Raw genomic sequence first — 22,420 nt, forward strand, 5'->3', positions numbered from 1 at the left:
TGAACTCTGGTTCGCGCCATCCGCCACAGATGGCAGCACCGTGGCTACACATTTCCGTTCTCTGACTTCCGTCGCGTTCACGAGATTACCCCCACCACATCTCGCATACGGAGAGCTAAGAAGTTACACATAATTAAAAAAAAAAAAAAATCCCTTTCGGCACAGTCTACAGGCGTAGGTAGATTTCGAAGTACCTTTATCTTTTGGAAATATTTTTAAAACGTATATAAAATCCTGGAAATTTTAAGGAACTTAATGTACATAATACAATTATGTTCTCCAATATTATAAAATGATCGATTAGAATTTTTTTTAATTTTTCGTGTAGCGAAGATAATTTGAATGTTTTTAACTCGGTTCAATCAGCATTTAATAACCTAGAAAGAATTACATATTATGCCAACTAAGGTATATTATTCAATTTTTTTTAACCTTGAAAAACTGCTCTTTAATCCCTTGCAATAATAACGTGGTCATATAAAAAATGTGCTTTGCACCAAAGTTTAAGATATTAATAATATAGTTAAAAATCAATTAGAATAAATTTAATACTAATAAAAAAAAATTTTTTTTTTTAATTTTCAATCCCTGTTTTTACAATAATAATTTGTTTCATTAAAATTGTTTCAGCCATAGATTCAGATAGAGTTTAGAATCCATAGAATAAAAATTAACGGATTTGGTAGAATACTTTCAAACCTTGTTACTACCCCTTGCAGTAATGAGTGGTTAGATAAATATTTATTTTAACACAATTTTTAGACATAACTTTGAAAGATAAACAAAAATAATAATGAATTCGATAGCGTACATTGTAGTGAAATTTTATTTATTTTCTTATTCCAACCCCAGATTATTTCTACCCCTTGCAATAATGGTTTGTATTATCAAAAATCGTTTCAGACAAAAGTTTTAGATAACATTTATAAGATTTACAAACAATTTTAACAGATTAATGGTGTTCCTACTAAGGGAGTTATGAGTTTCTTTTTGTATTCTAACCCCTCTTTATTCAGCCTTTGCAATGGTTGGTTGTATCAGAATTTTTTTAAGAATAAGTTTTCAGGAAATTTTTGTAGGATTTGCAAACAAATTTAACGGATTTGATATTATAGTTACTAATATTCTTTGTCCTTAAACTCCTGTTATTTTTCACCCCTTGCAGTAATAGTTGGTCGTATAAAAAATTATTTCAGACAAAAGTTGTAGATAATAATTTATGAGATTGTATTCAATAGTGTCCATGGTACGGAAATTATGATTTTTTTCAATTCTATGTTTTTTAACATTTTTTTCAGGTGAATATTGTTTTAATGTATCTATCGGGCTGTAATTTTTAGTTTGAAAAATACTTAAAAGATAACGCCGCGTTAGTTATGCTTTAGAGAACCAACAAATTGTTAAATATATTTGGCGACATGTTTGTTCCAACACAATTTTGCTGATTTAATGCAGTTTTTTTTACATACGCCATTGCAGTTTTGCACTGTTTGTGATGGAAAAATTCCGAAGATCAAAAATAAATAAAAATATGAAAATAAAAAAATTCACAGAAAACAAGACTGAATCAGCTGATGTCGGACGAACGGAACCAACGATGAAACTAAACAAGTATTATGGAACACAACAACGACAGCACAGACAAAAAAATGTTCAACATATAAATATCAGACAGCACAACTATTCCGTCGAAGGAACATCACAAAACGAGGAGAAAAATATTGAGTTTTGTAAAAACTAACTCTTCGCTCTGAGCCTTAGACTTGAGTTTATACCATTTCTTACGTACCCATGTTTTTTTTTCTTCTCTCCTTTTTACTTTTTAAATGTAAAAAGTACTCTGTAATATTTAGTTTTTGTGGTTGTACAGTCTGTTTGATATATAGTATATATTTGTATTCATTGACTTGTTCTATATCCCGGAGTCCTTACCTCCATATGGGATCTACAGAACAAAAATTGAATAAATAAAAATAAATAAAATAATATGACAACACAGACGAACACAATGGGCTAACAATGACAAGACAGATTAAATGCAGGCAGATAACAAACCTGGACAACGCAGCAAACATATAAACACAGCGATGAAGATACACAAGTACTACACAACGACTATAGCATTGACGAACACAGAAGATTAGCAATGAGAACATTGCGACCTTTCGGGAACTGAACTGACATCTGTTCCCTACATCAGGCACAAAGAGACTGATACTGGACACTGGAAAAAAACATGGGTTTATATATGTTATAGCTCCTCTCCTTGCTCAGACAAGACGGCGTGCGTAACGAAATGTGCAGCATTAGTGAGCGGGGCGCTCGATTTAAAGATGCCGGATCCAAGATGGCGGACACAAGATGGCCGCTAGGGTCAAGGTCAAGGGTCACGGACAAGGAATTCCAAGATGGCGGCCGTGACGTCAGATCAATCGGTCACTGACCCCATCCACAATACACAGCCTGGCGCCTGGCGCAGGACATACATTTGTACACTACTTCTATTTTCTAGCTATATTTTAATCTATATCCCTAACTATATCTCACTAATTCTTTCTATATCTATATCTATCCCTCGTTATATCTATCTATGTATCTGTTTACCTCCCTCTCTATATCTCTTATCTCTATACGTACATATATTCCTATCTAAATCTTTATCTTTACGAAACAGAAGAACAAACACACAATCATTCATATTGAACACACAAACACACATTTTTGACGTGACAACGTCTAATAAATCGATGAACACCGTCTGCACGCACGAAAAAGTGTCCCGTTGCGCACATTGTCCCGTTACGTCGTGTCCCATTACGCTCATTGTACGCTTGCGCCTCATCTATCTCTCTTCCACTCGATTGGAACAACCATCGATTTGACTTTTTCGAGGCACATTAAACTTGAAACACTCCCATTCGTTTCCTACTTTTCCTATCATCGTCCTATCCTTAACAGAATAACACAGATTGGAAGAAGTTAAATAGCAAACATGTATAAAAGTTATAGTTAAAATAATCTCGTCGTTAAAGTAATAAACATATTTGAATTAATGAGTGCAAATAAAAGTAAATTTATCAATTAAATTGTAGATTTCATTCCACTCCTTCTTTGTATCCATACAAAATAGTGATAAATCAATAAAAATGATTCAATTTTATTCATTAAACCAGTAGCGGATCCAGAGGGGGGGCTAAGGGGCTCAAGCCCCCTCCAAAAGCATCTGGGTCCACTATTGTTTTAGTGTTTGCCTCAGCTGGGTCAAGCCCCTCCCAAAACAAAATCCTGGATCCACCACTGCATTTAACTATGCAATCATTACAGCGATGTTTTGTTATGACGTTGTCACGTTAAACTATCGTCCGTAAACCGACTTTACAGACAACCAATTTTTTTTTCTCTCTCTTTCATTTGACCGTAAATTCAAATCAGTGTTGTTTGAGATGAATTCCAAGAACCGTCGTCGAAGTTAAAAAGTAAGCTCGAGGTTGGCCGGACGGCCGCAGAGACCTCTGAGCGGCGCCACGTGTTACCTTGTGGTGTCGCCTCCGCAGTCCGCGCCGCATGGAAGAGTGTGCGTGTCTCCTCAGCCCCGACAGGGGGTCACAGTTCACCCCCGTGTCTCCCCCCTGCCCCACACCTGCCCGCCCGCGCCACTAGTGACACGTGACTGCCATGCAGAGCCTGCTCCCGATCGACGCTGCTCGCTGTTCAACCACAGGAGAACTGCGGGACGATCATACACCCTCAATCAATGGGGACCCGAAAAATTCGTGAACTCAATGACCTACAGGATGGACTCCAAGATCCTCTATGCACTCGGACAAAATTACATCCGCTCATTTGCTTACTGACTCGTGAACAACTGTTAACTAGAATGCTTTTGATTCGATACTTCTTTCGTTGAGGATTATTCATTGGCTGTGATTCCTTCAGACAACCTGTGGTCCAATCACTGAAGCAGCGAAAGGTTAAACACATTTGGACTCCAGTATATCGCGAAATGAAACAGCGAATTTTTCCGGTCTCTACTTATACGTCATCGAAGTTGGGGCTGAACAACTTTTTTTTTACGTAAACTAGCTAATACCCAGCATGAGTTGCAATGCCGCTTTCAAAGGGGTTACTTTTTTTTGTATTTTCTTTAAGTCGGTACACATGTCCAAAACATATTTCTCTCTATCTCTCTCTATCTTTTTATCTGCCTGTATATATATCTCTCTCTATCTCTGACTATATCTATCTACATATCTCTATATACATATTTTTTTTTATATTTCTCAATCTATATTAAATATATTTCTTTCTCTATATTTGTCTATGTATTCTATATCACTCAATGTCTATATCTGTGTTGCAGGGTTTTATAGCGGCGCGCACGAACAAACCGCACTTGCATTTAGTATTATATAAAGAGTATAATAAACTCGCGCGTATTGCAACGCAACGTTTTGTCAAAATTTCAAAGCAATCGGAGAAGAACTTTCGAATATTGATTATTTTGAACGGACGAACATTTACATTTTTATTTATGTAGATAGTTAAGACAGTTTTTTTTTTACAATGGAACGGTGATATTCTGGATTATGTGAAATTTTGTGGCTGAAGATAAGCTATTAATTGAAATAATTGTGGGTAGTCACAAAAATATGCTAAAATTTTGCTACAGCCACAAAATCTACGGTGGTTGCAGACCATCACTCTTTTAAACACAACCCAGATGCTCAGTGTACAATATTAAATACTTTCAAAAACTTACACCAGTCTCAGGAAGCAATTTAGACCAAATGCCGTATAAATAGGGACCGGAAAAATTCGCGGGTTCAATGACCTCTAGGATGAACTTTATATTTCTACGTAAACTCGGTCAAATATCACCCTCTTATTGGCTGGTGTCTTGCGAAGGTGTCCCAATGTAGCGGCCTGTGATTCGATACAGTTTCGGTCGAGTGTTTCTCACTGGCCCAGAGTCGTCCAGGTGGGTTGTGAACCAATAGCAGAGGCAGCACTGAAGTGTAACTAATTGAATTTTAGGTTGTCGTGAAATGAATCCGCGAATTTTTCCGGTCTCTACGTATAAACTGTTTAAAATTGTCACCTTCAATTTACGAAGAATGCAGGTTACAAATTATCCAGGGATCTTGTTAATTTACCAAACACTGAGTTCACTTGCTTTGAGGATGAATCCAAAAGAATAATTCTTGGTATATTAGCAAAATATTTAAAAACTGATTAAGTCTACGGCAAGAACACTCTTTTTTTTCCGTCTCTGCGTGTGATGACAATTTTTTTATATCGAAATAAACAACGAAAAAGTCAATACACAACGCAGTTTCTGCGAAGATTCAGTTATTTGAAACCGTGAAGAGATCTACGTTTATTTGAATTCTAAATTCTTGTTTGTAACTTTACTGTAATTTCTAGCAGCGCAGGTACTTCCGAGTTGTTTCGCACCGTGTGTCTAACCGGCAGTCGGGTTTCGCAGGTCGAACTTAAGACTCACCTTGGTTTGTAGCCGTGTGCTCGGCGGATAAATTCAACCGACGTTTCTGGTCGACGTTGCAGTCGCCATCATCAGGGAGAAGTTACAATATGCAATCAGTAGGTAGGGACCGGAAAAATTCGCGAACTCAATGACCCACAGGATATACACCAAGATCCTCTATGCACTCGGACAAATTACATCTACTCATTGGCCACTGACTCATGAACAACTGTTAACTAGGATGCTTTTGATTCGATAATCCTTTCGTTGAGGATTATTCATTGGCTGTGATTCATTCAGACAACCTGTGGGTCCAATCACTGGAGCAGCGAAAGGTTAAACACATTTGGATTCTAGCCCATCGCGAAGTGAAACCACGAATTTTTTCCCGGTCTCTATCAGTAGGTAAACTGCTCCCTGATGATGGCGACTGCAACCGTCGACCCGAAACGTTGGTTGAATTCATCCGCACGAGGCCGCGCGGCCTACAACCCAGAAGCCGAGGCTACTTTCAGACGATGGCCGTGGAAGCCTGCGAACACTATTGGACCGGGTCGTTACCACAACGCCGAAATTCCATTACGCCGAATGTACCAAAATCGACCACGACGCCGCGACAGCTAGAAAACTAAACTGCTGTAATGCCACAACGCCGAGATAACAACTGAATGATTTTTGTGTGTGTTTCTTAAATGTACCTTAACGCCGAAATACCACAATCAAACCTAACCTTACCTAACCTAGCGTAATATAACCTAACCTAACTTAACCTAGCCTATCCTAGCCTAGTCTAACCTAACCTAACTTTTGTGGCAGTCCTGCAATGACTTTTTCGGCGTTAGTGTATTTCGACGTTGTGGTATTTCGGCACTGTGGTGCGTCCCCTATTGTTAGAGACCTGTAAAATTCGCGTTTTTCAAATCCCTAAAGGATGTACTCCATGATCCTCTTATGCACTCGTGCAAATTTACATCTGCTGATCGGTTACCGACTCGTAACACCTGTTGACTGGAATGATCGTGATTCGCTAGTTCTTCTGTTGAAAGAGTTTTTCCATTGGCCCAAGAGTCCTTCAGATGAACTGTGTGTGGCCCAATCACTGAAGCAAAATAATGTAAAAAAAGTATTTGGACTCTATGTTCTATCGCGAAATGAATCCGCGAATTTTACAGGTCTCTAGCTATTGTGGAACTCACCTCGTTGGTGGCGGGTTGATGGTCGCCTAGTCTTCGGCCCGTCTACGAGGTGTCTGCGGGTCTGAGTGCTGTGATTAGGGGAGAGGAGGGGGCGACTCGACGGTAGCGCGCCCCAGTCGGCCAGCCGCAGAACTACTAGACCTCCAGCACCTCTCGGCGGCCTTCCTGCCCGCGCCCCGGGTTGACGTGACGGGCATGCCTCAAGCGGCGACCCCTCCTCCCCCCTCCTCCACCCCTCCCTGCCCCGCCACGGGCACTGCCTAATTGTCCGCGCGGGGGAACCTTTTCTGCATTTCCAATGCGCATTATGCCCCCGTGCCGCCTTAACCCTCCCTCCCTCTACCCCGCTCCACAGCTCCACCAAACCAATCGTGACCAAGGCCTCGCGCGGAGAGAGGTCCTTTACTCCGGCACCTTCTCCGACGACGGTGCCGGAGTGTCGAGCTGCGCGACGCGGCATCTTCCGAGGCCCGTGTGCAGGTGCTTCACGTCAGAGTGGCGTCAGAGTGGCGTCAGAGTGGCGTCAGAGTGGCATCGGAGTGGTGCCTGGTTACTGGAAAGGTTCTGAGGATACGCCGGAGTAGTTCTGTTTCCATACTTCATTTTTTAAAAACATTTTTTTTTGAAGAGTGAAAAAAAAATGGCTAATAGTCTTAATTTTCTGAACGCTTTTCAAAGTCAGCTATTTCACAATCCCCGTCAAAACTTATTATTAGGGACCGGAAAAATTCGCGAACTCAATGACCTACAGGATAGACTCCAAGATCCTCTATGCACTCGGACAAATTACATCTGCTCATTGGCTACTGACTCGTGACAACTGTTAACTAGAATGCTTTTGATTCGATACTCCTTTAGTTGAGGATTATTCATTGGCTCTGACACACACAACCTGTGGTCCAATCACTGAAGCAGCAAAAGGTTAAACACATTTGGATTCAGGCATGTCGCGAAATGAAACCGCGAATTTTTCCGGTCTCTACTTATTATTTATAGGAACAAAACAGGAGGTTGGGGGCCGCACTAAGCGACCTGGGACTCCTAGCGGGCCTAAGTCTGGGTGCTCGGCCCATTGGGTCCACTACTGGCGATGGTTATGTCCCCGTCAGCCAGTCAGCAGTGTCTGCTCGGGGCTGCTTCGTTGAGCAGTCGATCCGAGCCCACGAAGCACGGTTCCAACACGTGACTGGTCCGGGAACGAACATGATCGCAGTTAACTGCCAATCAGCTCCGGGCTGACCAGGATCACGACCGAGACAAGTTGTGACTGAGGGGGGTGGGGGGGACTGACGCACACTCCGCTGGCAATCACTAGGGACATGCGAAATTCGCGGTTTCGATGGCCTTCAGGATAGACTGCACATACCCCTGCACACTCGGGCAAATAACGCAAGTTCATTGGCTGCCGACTTGTAAGTCGTCTCAGTTGGTTTGTCTGTGATTCGATAATGCTTTGGTTGAGGGTTTATAACTGGTTGAGATTCGTCCAGATGAACAGTAGGCCAATAGAAAAATCATCTAAGAGGTATATGTGTTTGAATTCTAGCCTATCACCGTATGAATCCGCGAATTTTGCAGGTCTCTAGCAATCACACTATACTTGGCGGACTTTGCAACGAATAAATGGCAATTACACTACACTTTGCGGACTTTGCAACGAAGAAATGGCAATCACGCTACACTTGCGGAGTTTGCAACGAAGAAATGGCAATAACGCTACAATTGCGGACTTTGCAACGAAGAAATGGCAATCACACTACACTTGCAGATTTTGCAACGAAGAAATTGCAATTACACTACACGTGCGGACTTTGCAACGAAGAAATGGCAATTACACTAAACTTGCGGACTCTGCAACGAAGAAATGGCAATTACACTAAACTTGCGGACTCTGCAACGAAGAAATGGCAATCACACTACACTTGCAGATTTTGCAACGAAGAAATGGCAATTACACTACACGTGCGGACTTTGCAACGAAGAAATGGCAAATACGCTACAATTGCGGACTTTGCAACGAAGAAATGGCAATCACACTACACTTGCAGATTTTGCAACGAAGAAATGGCAATTACACTACACGTGCGGACTTTGCAACGAAGAAATGGCAATTACACTAAACTTGCGGACTTTGCAACGAAGAGGAACGCCTGAAACGAAGGAAGAGTCCCTTCGACATTTCAGAAAACTTGGGTCTTCTTTGAAATTAACGCCGTATTACGAATTTTCAAGTTCTGTTTTTCGGTACAAACAGGGTGTTTTTTTTTGTCTTCAGTAGTCTTTACCAGTTTTAATAATTTTGCTTTCATAACAAAGATCATGCGTGTGGATTAATTTTCAAAGTAAGTAAATTTGGTGCCCGTAAATTTAAGAAGATAACGATAAATTCACGATTATCCGTGGGTAATTTGCAACCAGCATTTTTTTTCTTTCGGAAATGGAGGCCTGGGGTGGTATCCGACCACAGAGAGGGCGTTTACGGAATAATAAAAAAAAACTCAGACCGAAGGCAGATACGTCCTCTGAGACTCTTGGGGAATAAGGCGATGTGGGAAACTCAGTTCTTCGCGATCCAATAAAACCTGACTGCTTCCGGGGGGAAGTAATAATACGTAAAGCATGGAGGAATGAGGGGGGGGGGGGGGTTAAACATTCGGGCCACACCAATGGCAACGGGAGGAAGCTTATATGTCGCCGGATGATGTCCCTGAATCCTACATTCGATCACATTATGGACTCTACCGTAATATGGACTTCTCAGCTGCGCATCTCTGCGTAATGCAAGACGGGAACTTGGATGGGAATACTCGGGAGGCGTAATCGTCACAACAGTGACGTCACTGATAACGCTCCTCGCAGGACAGGGAATGAGACATAACCTTGTGCCTAAGGGTATCCTGAATTTATTTTACTTCGAATATTTCGTGTTTCTGCACATTATTTTGAGAGAAAAAAATTGGTTGTCTGTAAAGTCGGTTTACGGACGATAGTTTAACGTGACAACGTCATGACAAAACATTGATGAAATGATTGCATACTTTATAGAATAAAATTGAATCTTTTTATAGAATTATCACTATTTTGTATGGATACAAAGAAGGAGTGAAATGAAATCTACAATTTAATTGATAAATTTACTTTTATTTGCACTCATTGATTCAAATATGTTTATTACTTTAACGAAGAGATTATTTTAACAATAACTTTTATACGTGTTTGCTATTTAACTTCTTCCAATCTGTGTTATTCTGTTAAGGATAGGAACGATGATAGGAGAAGTAGGAAACGAATGGTAGTGTTTCAAGTTGAATGTGCCTCGAAAAAGTCAAATCGATGGTAGTTCAAATCGAGTGGAAGAGAGATAGATGCGGCGCAAGCGTACATTGAGTGTAACGGGACACAGCGTGACGGGACAATGTGCGTAACGGGACACTTTTTCGTGCGTGCAGCCGGGGTTCATCGATTTATTAGACGTTGTCACGTCAAAAATTTCATACTATAATCATATTTAACCGTTCATAAATTTGCAGCACGAGAACACGTGAATCTGCTAGTTACCGAGGTTAGACGCTGCGCATCTCTGGCCCATGTCGTCGGACGAACCAGCTCGACGCGACGGTTATCGGCCACTTGGCCGCGCTGCACGAGGTGGCCGGTCTGTTCGGCCATCGAGCCCACCCGCCCGGCCACCCTTCAGCAGCCCTCGGCCCTTCACGTCGTCGTCACTCAGTCAGGGGCGTATCTGTGTCGGCGAGGCGGGACTAGCGCGGTGTCTCCTCTGGACTGGCGCGCAGTCTTCTCCCAGTGCATCGAGCGGCGACCGTGACATCACACGGCGGAGAAATGAGGATAAAGGTGTAATGCAAGTCCCTTAAGTGCTTTCAAGAATCTATACCGGTTGTTTTACGCCTACAAATTACTCTGAAAACATGCGTTTTAGCCATTTTTAACTCTTATAAAAATACAGTTCAAAAACTTAAATCCGAAATCAAAAGTACTTTTCGGCCCTCAGCGAACTCTTAAATGCTTTCCGTGAGCAGACCCCACACGGAAATGTTGAGCAGTTTTGAAATCGCGCTGTTCTTCCTGAAGCTCAGCGCACCGTGTGTGTGCCCGGGTGGGCAGGTGGTTTTAAGGCCCTTGTCTGCCCGGGCACACACGTGGTGCGCGGGACTTCAGGTGAAACCACTCGAGATAACAGGGTGGGTTCTGTTTACGAGAAGCATTTAACAATTCGCTGAGTCCCGATAAGCAGCTTCGATCCCGGATTATGTTTTCAAAACGTATTTTTAGAAGAGTAATTTCAGATTCATTTTTAGGCACAAAACAACCAGTACAGATTCTTGAAGGCACTTAAGGGACTTGACTTGCATTACACCTTTATCTTCACTTCTCCACCATATAATGTTACGGTCGCCGCTCGATGCACGACGAGAAGACTGCGCGCCAGTCCAGAGGAGACACCGCGCTAGAAGCACCAGCGAGCGTCGCGCTTATCATCCCGCCTCGCCGACACACACACACACAGGGGCGCAACAAAAGGGAGGGTGGGCAAGGGTATTTCCCCCCCCCCCCTTTTGAAACCATGAAGTGGGATCAAACGAGGGCAAAGAAAGTGCGGTGTAATCAATTTTTAGATAATAAAACTGCTTAAATAGCATCATTTTCCACCTTTAAATACAAATTTTCCCGGGGGATGACCCCCCCCACCCCCCCCGCTTCAATAGGGGGTGATCGATGATTCTTTATAAAAAGGTATAGGCCTATTGCCCCCCTTTTGAAAATTTAGTTGTTGCGCCCCTGCACATACACACACACAAACACACACACACACAACTGACTAGGCGTCTCCTGTAATATGGCGGAGCAATTTTTTGATAGGAAGAGATAGGAACCGAAGGCGCCATATTGTTTCAAAACTTTTTTATGCCGTTACAATTTTCTATGCCATAACAATTTGCCTTCGTTAAGGCAGAGACACGCACACTAACAGATTTTCAACGACCGTAACAGTTGTATTCATTCCCGATAAAAAAAAAGTATTCAATAATTAACGTAAATGACATCCCAGTGGCAACTAAATTTTTGTAGCAAACCGACATTTTCAACTTCAGGCAATGCGCTAAATAACATGTACCTACACCTTACGTGGCTTATGTAATTTTGCCTAGAACAAAATTGATTATAAAATTATTAAATAAAAATTTAGTTCCCCTGCAATCACTTGGCCTAAAATTTTTGACTTCGCTTGAAAATGTTTTTTTTCTTCATTAAATTTACCTAAAACACTTGGTTAGACATTATTACTTCAGAAGATATTTGGCGTACAGTCACCACGTGTTATAGCTGTCTTGAAAAGTTTTTCGTCTAAATTAATTTGACCTAAACACACTTGGTATAAAATCATTATGTCAAACGTTTATTTGACCTGGTCACTTGGTTTTAAACTCTTTGGTCTGGCTTGAAAATAATTTCGTCTCGTCTGAAGTCATTTGACCTAATACCCACTTGGTTTAAGGCCATTCATTGTGTGAAAAATTACCAGGACTGCAGTCAACTTGGCCTAGTTATGCCCCCACGCGCCGTCCAGGCCGAGATATACGCCCCTGTGGCGTACTTGCGTCGACCCTATTCCTTCCACTGGGGTTTGTGTGGGAGGGGAGGGGTAGTGCAACTCTCAGCACGAGCTCTCTTGTAGTCATACATTCATCAACAACAACAAAAAAAAGAGACGAGGGAGAAGAAGAAAAAAAAGGCCGAGTGGTTTTTCCACGACAAAGTGTCTGCGGGGCGTTGTAAAAAAAAAATAATGTGTCGGGCCGAAAGCGCTCGCAGAACAATCAACACGATTGCTTGTGTTTTATTTCCCCTCACCCAGTGCGGTGTTTGCGCGTAATGCGCGCCGCATGGGCGCATAAGCGTGCACAACTACAGGATGTTCCGTTTCTTGGGAGAGATCTCCGGCAGACAGTCTGGCGGCAAGAGGCCCGAGAGAGAGAAGGAGAGATGCAAACACGGTCCGCATAGGAAACAACAAATATCTACGTTAATAATTACGCATTTCCAAGATGGCGGCAAATATGGCTCCGGTAGCTTACTGACGGCTGTTGAATGAGGAAACTAAGCAGTCTATTTTAAAGGATTTTTCAAAAAATTTATAAAACAATTTTTTTTTACCTGAAATTAACTATTCCCATCAATCAAGGTTCGAACCAAGGACATAAATCAGTCTAATCAATAGTTATTTATAAAAACGAATTTTTTGATGATTTTTTTTTAAATTTTTTTCGAAATATCTAGCTAAATAATTACATATTTTCAAAAAAATTGTGGATTCCAAGATGACGGATGTGGTGTCGTCAAAAATCAGCGAGGGGCTACTTAATTCCTATTTGTTTATGAAAAGACATGCATTAAAGATGTACGATGATTGGGTATGAGAACCGAAGCGGAAGAGAAAAGTAGCATATAAAGATGGAAGATAAGGATAAATGACTTAAGTTCCTTATTTTATTCTCACAAATTGTCATCTAAGGGCTAGTTTTAAGATTGAGAGTTATAAATACAGAGACGCGAAAAAAAAATCACGTGTGTTATAAGGCTTACAGCCAACTACGAATATCTGTAAACTGAGTGACCTTGGTTTTTGGAGCACATGGATCTACGCCCATTAAAAAAAAAATAGTTAAGACGGAAACAAATGTCATTTGTCGTTTTCGCTAGGCACGAAGTTTTAACTGGTTCGTTTGTATCCAGAATGTTCAGTGACACCTTTGAATATATATATACTGTATAGAAGTCGCGAGTGGATAGGATTTACTCTACGTTTTTCAGTAGCGTATGATCAGCAGCTTGGGAACTTCACCGCTGCAGTGCGCTGCCGTAACGCCCTGTATCGTCTTAGTTGTTATTTACACGTTAGAGCGCAGAACTGTCGCCCGCTGTCATTCCCCGCACCCCCCACCCATCATTCACTGCAGCTCAAGGTCGTTCAACGGGAGGGGGAAGGGGTGTTTGAAGAGTTCCGACACTTGTCCGCTAGGGACCACCACAAGTCGATGCCCTAGCGATGGTGGCGATTGCGGCGGTGAATTGACCAACTACCTCAAACCGTATTAGTAATTTATCCTGGGCTGGCGACTTCTATACAGTATATATATATATATTGAAAGGTGACACCGTCCTGCAGGCCGGGACACAGCAGGGGAGGGGGGAGGGGGGCTCACCTGGCGCGCGGCCGCAGGAGTCACGTGACGGCGCCCGTCATGAGCAGCAGGTAGCGGCTCCGCGACATGCACCACGGACACACAGCAGCGGCGCTGGTCGGGCGCCTGCACACACACAGGCACTCGCTCCACACTTGCTCCCCTTCCTCCTCACTTGCTCCCCTTCCTCCTCACTTGCTCCCCTTCCTCCTCACTTGCTCCCCTTCCTCCTCACTTGCTCCCCTTCCTCCTCACTTGATCCCCTTCCTCCTCACTTGCTCCCCTTCCTCCTCACTTGCTCCCCTTCCTCCTCACTTGCTCCCCTTCCTCCTCACTTGCTCCCCTTCCTCCTCACTTGCTCCCCTTCCTCCTCACTTGCTCCCCTTCCTCCTCACTTGCTCCCCTTCCTCCTCACTTGATCCACTTCCTCCACTCCCTCCACTTCCTCCACTACCTCCTCTTCCTCCCCTTACTCCACTCCCTCCCCTTCCTCCTCACTTGATCCACTTCCTCCACTCCCTCCACTTCCTCCACTACCTCCTCTTCCTCCCCTTACTCCACTCCCTCCCCTTCCTCCTCACTTGATCCACTTCCTCCACTCCCTCCACTTCCTCCACTACCTCCTCTTCCTCCCCTTACTCCACTCCCTCCCCTTCCTCCTCACTTGCTCCCCTTCCTCCTCACTTGATCCACTTCCTCCACTCCCTCCACTTCCTCCTCTTCCTCCCCTTACTCCACTCCCTCCCCTTCCTCCTCACTTGCTCCCCTTCCTCCTTACTTGATCCACTTCCTCCACTCCCTCCACTTCCTCCACTACCTCCTCTTCCTCCCCTTACTCCACTCCCTCCCCTTCCTCCTTACTTGATCCACTTCCTCCACTCCCTCCACTTCCTCCACTACCTCCTCTTCCTCCCCTTACTCCACTCCCTCCCCTTCCTCCTCACTTGATCCACTTCCTCCACTCCCTCCACTTCCTCCACTACCTCCTCTTCCTCCCCTTACTCCACTCCCTCCCCTTCCTCCTCACTTGATCCACTTCCTCCACTCCCTCCACTTCCTCCACTACCTCCTCTTCCTCCCCTTACTCCACTCCCTCCCCTTCCTCCTCACTTGATCCACTTCCTCCACTCCCTCCACTTCCTCCACTTCCTCCTCTTCCTCCCCTTACTCCACTCCCTCCCCTTCCTCCTCACTTGCTCCCCTTCCTCCTTACTTGATCCACTTCCTCCACTCCCTCCACTTCCTCCGCTCCCTCCACTCCATCCCCTTCCTCCACTCCCTCCCCATCCTCCGCTCCATCCACTCCCTCCCCTTCCTCCACTTCCTCCCCATTCTCCCCTCCCTCCACTTCCTCCCCTTCCTCCACTCCCTACACTCCCTCCCCTTCCACCACACTTGCTCCCCTTCCTCCTCACTTGCTCCCCTTCCTCCTCACTTGCTCCCCTTCCTCCTCACTTGCTCCCCTTCCTCCTCACTTGCTCCCCTTCCTCCTCACTTGCTCCCCTTCCTCCTCACTTGCTCCCCTTCCTCCTCAATTGATCCACTTCCTCCACTCCCTCCACTTCCTCCACTACCTCCTCTTCCTCCCCTTACTCCACTCCCTCCCCTTCCTCCTCACTTGATCCACTTCCTCCACTCCCTCCACTTCCTCCGCTCCCTCCACTCCATCCCCTTCCTCCACTCCCTCCCCATCCTCCGCTCCCTCCACTCCCTCCCCTTCCTCCACTTCCTCCCCATCCTCCCCTCCCTCCACTTCCTCCCCTTCCTCCACTCCCTCCACTCCCTCCCCTTCCACCACACTTGCTCCCCTTCCTCCTCACTTGCTCCCCTTCCTCCTCACTTGCTCCCCTTCCTCCTCACTTGCTCCCCTTCCTCCTCACTTGCTCCCCTTCCTCCTCACTTGCTCCCCTTCCTCCTCACTTGATCCACTTCCTCCTCACTTGATCCACTCCCTCCACTTCCTCCCCTTCCACCACTCCCTCCACTTCCTCCCCTTCCTCCACTCCCTCCACTCCCTCCCCTTCCACCACACTTGCTCCCCTTCCTCCTCACTTGCTCCCCTTCCTCCTCACTTGCTCCCCTTCCTCCTCACTTGCTCCCCTTCCTCCTCACTTGATCCACTTCCTCCACTCCCTCCACTTCCTCCACTACCTCCTCTTCCTCCCCTTCCACCACTCCCTCCACTTCCTCCCCTTCCACCACACTTGCACCCCTTCCTCCTCACTTGCTCCCCTTCCTCCTCACTAGCTCCCCTTCCTCCTCACTTGCTCCCCTTCCTCCTCACTTGCTCCCCTTCCTCCTCACTTGATCCACTTCCTCCTCACTTGATCCACTCCCTCCACTTCCTCCACTACCTCCTCTTCCTCCCCTTCCACCACTCCCTCCACTTCCTCCCCTTCCTCCACTCCCTTCACTCCCTCCCCTTCCACCACACTTGCTCCCCTTCCTCCTCACTTGCTCCCCTTCCTCCTCACTTGCTCCCCTTCCTCCTCACTTGCTCCCCTTCCTCCTCACTTGCTCCCCTTCCTCCTCACTTGCTCCCCTTCCTCCTCACTTGATCCACTTCCTCCACTCCCTCCACTTCCTCCACTACCTCCTCTTCCTCCCCTTCCACCACTCCCTCCACTTCCTCCCCTTCCTCCACTCCCTCCACTCCCTCCCCTTCCACCATACTTGCTCCCCTTCCTCCTCACTTGCTCCCCTTCCTCCTCACTTGCTCCCCTTCCTTCCTCCACTACCTCCTCTTCCTCCCCTTCCACCACTCCCTCCACTTCCTCCGCTCCCTCCACTCCCTCCCCTTCCTCCACTTCCTCCCCATCCTCCCCTCCCTCCACTTCCTCCACTCCCTCCACTTCCTCCACTCCCTCCACGACCTAAAAAAGTTTCAGTTCCGCAATCAATTAAATTCTCCTTATTGTACAACCCAAAAACGTTTAAAAAAATGTAACTTTGGCAGCTAATTATGCAAAAAGTATGCGCTATACATATTTTTTTTCATTTCGTGAAAGTTAAAGCAATTGAATAAGTGTAAAATTTGATCAGTGATCAATATAAATATAAATCCTGACCTGAGATGCGTGTTGCACACACGCATAGGTGTTGGTACGCACCTGGGCGGGGCGCGAGCGGGGCGGGGCGGGGACATGAGGCTCGTGGTTGGCGATCCTGCTCGGCCGGGTGACGTCAGCTTGCGCCGCCATTACAGCGGGCCACATCTGCCGCGCGGCGCCCGCCTCCGCCGCGAGGGGTCATGCCTGCCGCAACCACGACCACAAACACAACCACTCGTCAACAAACAACAACAACCCGATAACCACTATTAAATAACAATACGTTAATAACAATAAAATAAAATATGACGATTACTAAATAACAAATAACAAAACTTAAATAACAAAGGATAACAACCAAATAACTAAAACCACTATTAAATAACAAATAATAACTAAATAAAATATGACGATTATTAAATAACAAATAACAAAGGATAACAACCAAATAACCAATAACCACTATTAAATAACAAATAATAACAACTAAATAAAATGACTATTACTAAATAGTCATTATTACTAATTAGTCATTGGATAACAAATAACAAAGGATAACAACCAAATAACCAATAACCATTATTAAATAACAAATAATAACAACTAAATAAAATGACTATTACTAAATAGTCATTATTACTAAATAGTCATTGGATAACAAATAACAAAGGATAACAACCAAATAACCAATAACCACTATTAAATAACAAATAATAACAACTAAATAAAATGACTATTACTAAATAGTCATTATTACTAAATAGTCATTGGATAACAAATAACAAAGGATAACAACCAAATAACCAATAACCATTATTAAATAACAAATAGTAACAACTAAATAAAATATGACGATTACTAAATAACAAATAACAAATGATAACAACCAAATAACCAAATACCACTATTAAATAACAAATAATAACAACTAAATAAAGTATGACGATTACTAAATAACCAATAACAAAGGATAACAACCAAATAACCAACAACCACCATTAAATAACAAATAACAATACGTTAGTAAATATGTGGTTGCAACAAGGCGTAGAAGGTCTGGGAGAAATTATTGATGCCTTGAGTGCCAAAATATAAGATTGGATAAAATAAATCAAAATTATAATTACAGCAAAAAAAAATGGAAAAATCCAAAATGATGGTGCCTGATCCCCCTCAAGTGTAAGAGATAGGAAACAAAAAACGCATTATTGGTTTTAACAAATTTTTAAAACCAAATTGTTTTTATCGTTTTTTTCTTCAAAATTTGGCTTTGCCAGTTAAGTGTATAGTTTAAAGGCATGCCTGAGGTTACTATTGACAGACTGCTATAAGCAGTTTACTCTGTAAAGTCTTTGGCGTTTGGAATTTAATTTACTTTAGGCAATGACTAGAGACCGGAAAAATTCGCGGATTCATTTCACGACAGCCTAAAATTCAAATAGTTACACCTCAGTGCTGCCTCTGCTATTGGCTCACAACTCACCTGGACGACTCTGGGCCAGTGAGAAACACTCAACCGAAGCTGTATCGAATCACAGGCTGCTACATTGGGACACCTTCGCAAGACAGCAGCCAATGAGAGGGTGACATTTGATCGAGTGTACGTAGAACTATAAAGTTCATCCTAGAGGTCATTGAAACCGCGAATTTTTCCGGTCCCTAGCAATGACTACAACTGTAATGATATCCACTGCCAGCAGACACAGTGTTATTGACTTTGTAATCTCTCAGTTGTTGATCTCTGCTTTAACAAAGGCAAATTTATAATATTATGAGATAACAAATTGTTACAACATAAAAAAAAACTTTTGAAACCAATATAGCTTCTTGCGGTTCCCTGGTCAGGGGTGTATTTTTTGTCGTTGAGGAGGGATGATAAGTGCGACGCTCGCTGGTGCTTCAAGTGCGATATCGCCTTTATAAGCGCAAGGCGCGCTGTCTTCTCGTCGTACATAGGACAACTGTAAGATTTGAACTGGTAACCATAACGTTAATAACTTAACATGGCGGAGAAACGTATATAATGGTGTAATGCAAGGCTTTTTTTTGTGTTTTCGAAAATCTTTTCCAGCCCACCGATAAAAAAAAAACCTGCATTTTTCGACACTGTCGCCGCAGATTTAAAAAAAAAAAGTGAGAACTGTTCCATGGCCCCCACATTCGATTAAGGGCCCTTGACCCAGGATTGGAGACGGACCCCCCCCCCCCCCACGCTCCCACAATTTTAGTCACGTGCTACATTATAATTGCGTGGTTATTTCTTACCTACACTCTTTTTAGAATGTTATTTAACCTGAAAATACAGGGTATAATTAGAGACCGGAAAGATTCGCGGTTTCATTTCGCGATATTCTAGAATCCAAATGTGATTAATCTTTCGCTGCTTCAGTGATTGGACCACAGGTTGTCTGAAGGAATCACAGCCAATGAATAATCCTCAACTAAAGGAGTATCGAATCAAAAGCATCCTAGTTAATAGTTGTCACGAGTCAGTGGCCAATGCGCGGATGTAATTTGTCCGAGTGCATAGAGGATCTTGGAGTTTATCCTGTAGGTCATTGAATTCGCGAATTTTTCCGGTCCCTAGGTATAATTATCACTATTTTGTAATTCCAAAAGAAGCTTTATTTATAATTTCCTGGTAAAAAATATAAAAATAAGCAGGGTTCTGGACCCAGGGCCCTCGTGGGGGCAAACGTCCTCTGTTCACGCGAGCGAAGATCGTGCAGTCGCAGTGCGTGTTGGCACAAGATCATGATTGCACTGGGATCATGAGATCGCTGATCGAGGAGCAGAATGGCATGGCATGAGAGGTATAACACCCGGCGACGGTCTGCTAACGAGCCCACCTGGGGCCGCGCGCTGCCGTCAGCCTCTCGGCGAAGGGCTTAGCGACTAATCGAGGAAGTGGAGGGAGTGAAGGCGGAGTGGGGGGGAAGCTGTGATGAGAAACCACCCACCAATCCGCCCTCCCCCGACCACACCCCCCAAGAGCCCTGGAGAACGTGTCTGCCCGGGTGCACGCCCCGTCGCGTCGTTCTCGATTATCGCATTTCCAGCAACGAGCAGCTCGGGAGTCTCCCTGTCTGCCGTCAGCCCGCGTTCCTCCTTGGCCATGGAGGAGGGAGCTCCGCGGAGTGCCTCCATCGAGGAGCAAACACATTGCGCGTTTCTCCTTGGTCATGGCGGAGGGAGATCCGCGGAGTGCCTCCATCGAGGAGCAAAGACATCGCGCGTTCCTTTGGCCATGGAGAAAGAAGCTCCGCGGAGTGCCTCCACCGAGGAACAAAGACATCGCCCGTTCCTCCTTGGCCATGGAGGAGGAAGCTCCGCGGACTGCCTCCATGGAGGAGCAAAGACATCGCGCGTTCCTTTGGCCATGGAGAAAGAAGCTCCGCGGAGTGCCTCCACCGAGGAACAAAGACATCGCCCGTTCCTCCTTGGCCATGGAGGAGGAAGCTCCGCGGACTGCCTCCATGGAGGAGCAAAGACATCGCGCGTTCCTTTGGCCATGGAGAAAGAAGCTCCGCGGAGTGCCTCCACCGAGGAACAAAGACATCGCGCGTTCCTCCTTGGCCATGGAGGAGGGAGATCCGCGTAGTTCTTCCACCGAGGAGAAAAGACATCGGATGAGTCCAGTAGCACGCGCCACATTGTGATTTTTGACGTGAATACGTCTTTAAAATTGCTTCCATAGTGGGAGGCAATTCAAAAAAGACAAATGATAACAAAAATCTGGGGATACAGTTGTGTGTTGCAGCTATATATCTATCATCTCCATCACAAATTTTTGATTACACCACTGGGATGGATAAAGGATGAATGAATTCGTAACGCTGAGGACTGTGACGCATCGCGCGCGGTGGAGGGGGAAGCGCCGCCATTTTGAGGTCGTTTTGCTGCTTTTCGAGATTTCTATTTATTGTAACTTTTGACTCGGAGAAGCTACGACGTTCGTTTGGGTTTCAATCGTCTACGCTCGTCAAAATATATCGATTGTATATATAAAACATTGGTGTAAAATAGTTACAGTGAATATGTATGGTGTTAAAATAAAAAATAACGAATTTTATATTTTGTATAGAAAATATGACCTGTTACGTACACGTATTCACGTACAACACACGGCCGTGTCCATGACACAGCCACGCCCTATTCTTTTTCTTGTATTAACTGCACATAAGCATAATAAAATTAATTAAAATAAGATTTTTGAAAATTATATTATTTTTACCGCGGTTTTTAAAAAACTATGCTTGAATGAAGAATTAATTGAAATATAAAATCATGCGCAAAATTCGTAATAAACTTTCAGTATTATCTCGAAAAACATCTTTCATTAGTGCCAAAATCAAGATTGATGTGTTCTGTACAAAGTTACAATATATTTCTTGTAATATTAAAAAAAACTATTTTTTGGCAACTGGTTTCCAAAGGAATCTTTTGTAAAAGTACAGAGAATATTTTTCTATGTAACCAAAGTAAAGCCTACCATAGACAGACCGGACAGTTTTCTCTTCTCAGTTATGGATAGAGTCTGGAAAAATTCGCGCTTTGGATGGCCTCTAGGATAGAATCCACAATCCCCTACACACTCAGGCAAACGCCACCTGCTCATTGGCTATTGACTCGTGACACTTGTTAACTGGGACGCTTGCGGTTCGATACTTTTATGGTTGAAGGTTTTTCACTGGTTCAAAGTCCTTCAGATAAACTGTGAGCCAATCAGAGAAGCAAAATAAAGGTACAGTTTTTTGGATTCTATCATATCGTGAAATGAATCCGCGAATTTTTCCGGTCTCTGCACATAATGTAGATGTGTGTTTGTCTAGTGCTTGTTTCTGGGTGCGATGCAATAAACTCCGAGACAATCCCTCCTGACAGAAGACTGGAAGATACAAGCGAGCACAAAGACAGTCGCTGGAATACGGTCGCGTGGGAAGCGCAGATAATCTGCTTACATGCCAGCACTTGGCACTTTGCGCAATACCGCGCCGTTTAGCGCGGAGATTTGGAAGTACGCATATGTTGCCTTTTTATTGCCGTTACGAGCGAGGTCGGTTTCATCACCTCTTTTTTTCATTCTGTCATTTTCCCGTACCAACATGGCGGTCATATATCTTCCGTGCCTGCGTGATTACATCAAATATTGTACGACGCGTGATAAAAATACACTGTGAATAATTTCATTGCTGACAAAGTAATCAGCTTGCATCAAATATGACTCTCCTTAGCTGGCGTTGCGCGCTTATCCTAATGTTGGTTCCATTATTGGAAGTATTTCCGGAAGGACTGTCATCTGCTCCTATCGTTGTCCGGAATGTGTCATAACATTTCCCTTTTAGCACGACCCGTTTATCTGGTCTCCGGCTCGCAAATAAAAACTGAATTTTAACGCGCTGTTCGAAATCCACGATAAGTAGGGACCGGAAAAATTCGCGAACTCAATGACCCACAGGATGGACTCCAAGATCCTCTATGCAC

The 22,420-nt window shown here is 44.0% G+C and overlaps 1 protein-coding gene across 2 annotated transcripts in view; it reads right to left on the reverse strand.

Annotated features, from left to right (window-relative positions):
• Positions 1 to 22,420, reverse strand: part of LOC134540714 (cyclic nucleotide-gated cation channel subunit A) — a 153,298-nt gene that overhangs the window by 68,583 nt on the left and 62,295 nt on the right. Inside the window, exons 2-3 of one of the 2 annotated variants that reach the window (XM_063383599.1) lie at positions 16,997 to 17,140; positions 13,908 to 14,012 (exon numbers count right to left, since the gene is read on the reverse strand). In XM_063383599.1, coding sequence (XP_063239669.1) covers positions 13,908 to 14,012; positions 16,997 to 17,101 — 210 coding nt within the window. In that variant the 5' untranslated portion in view covers positions 17,102 to 17,140. Of the gene's footprint in view, positions 1 to 6,681; positions 6,788 to 13,907; positions 14,013 to 16,996; positions 17,141 to 22,420 lie in introns of those variants that run through there. The other variant, XM_063383600.1, reaches the window with a different exon arrangement.

Source organism: Bacillus rossius, chromosome 17 (assembly GCF_032445375.1).
Source record: "Bacillus rossius redtenbacheri isolate Brsri chromosome 17, Brsri_v3, whole genome shotgun sequence".
Taxonomy (NCBI): Eukaryota; Metazoa; Arthropoda; class Insecta; order Phasmatodea; family Bacillidae; genus Bacillus; species Bacillus rossius.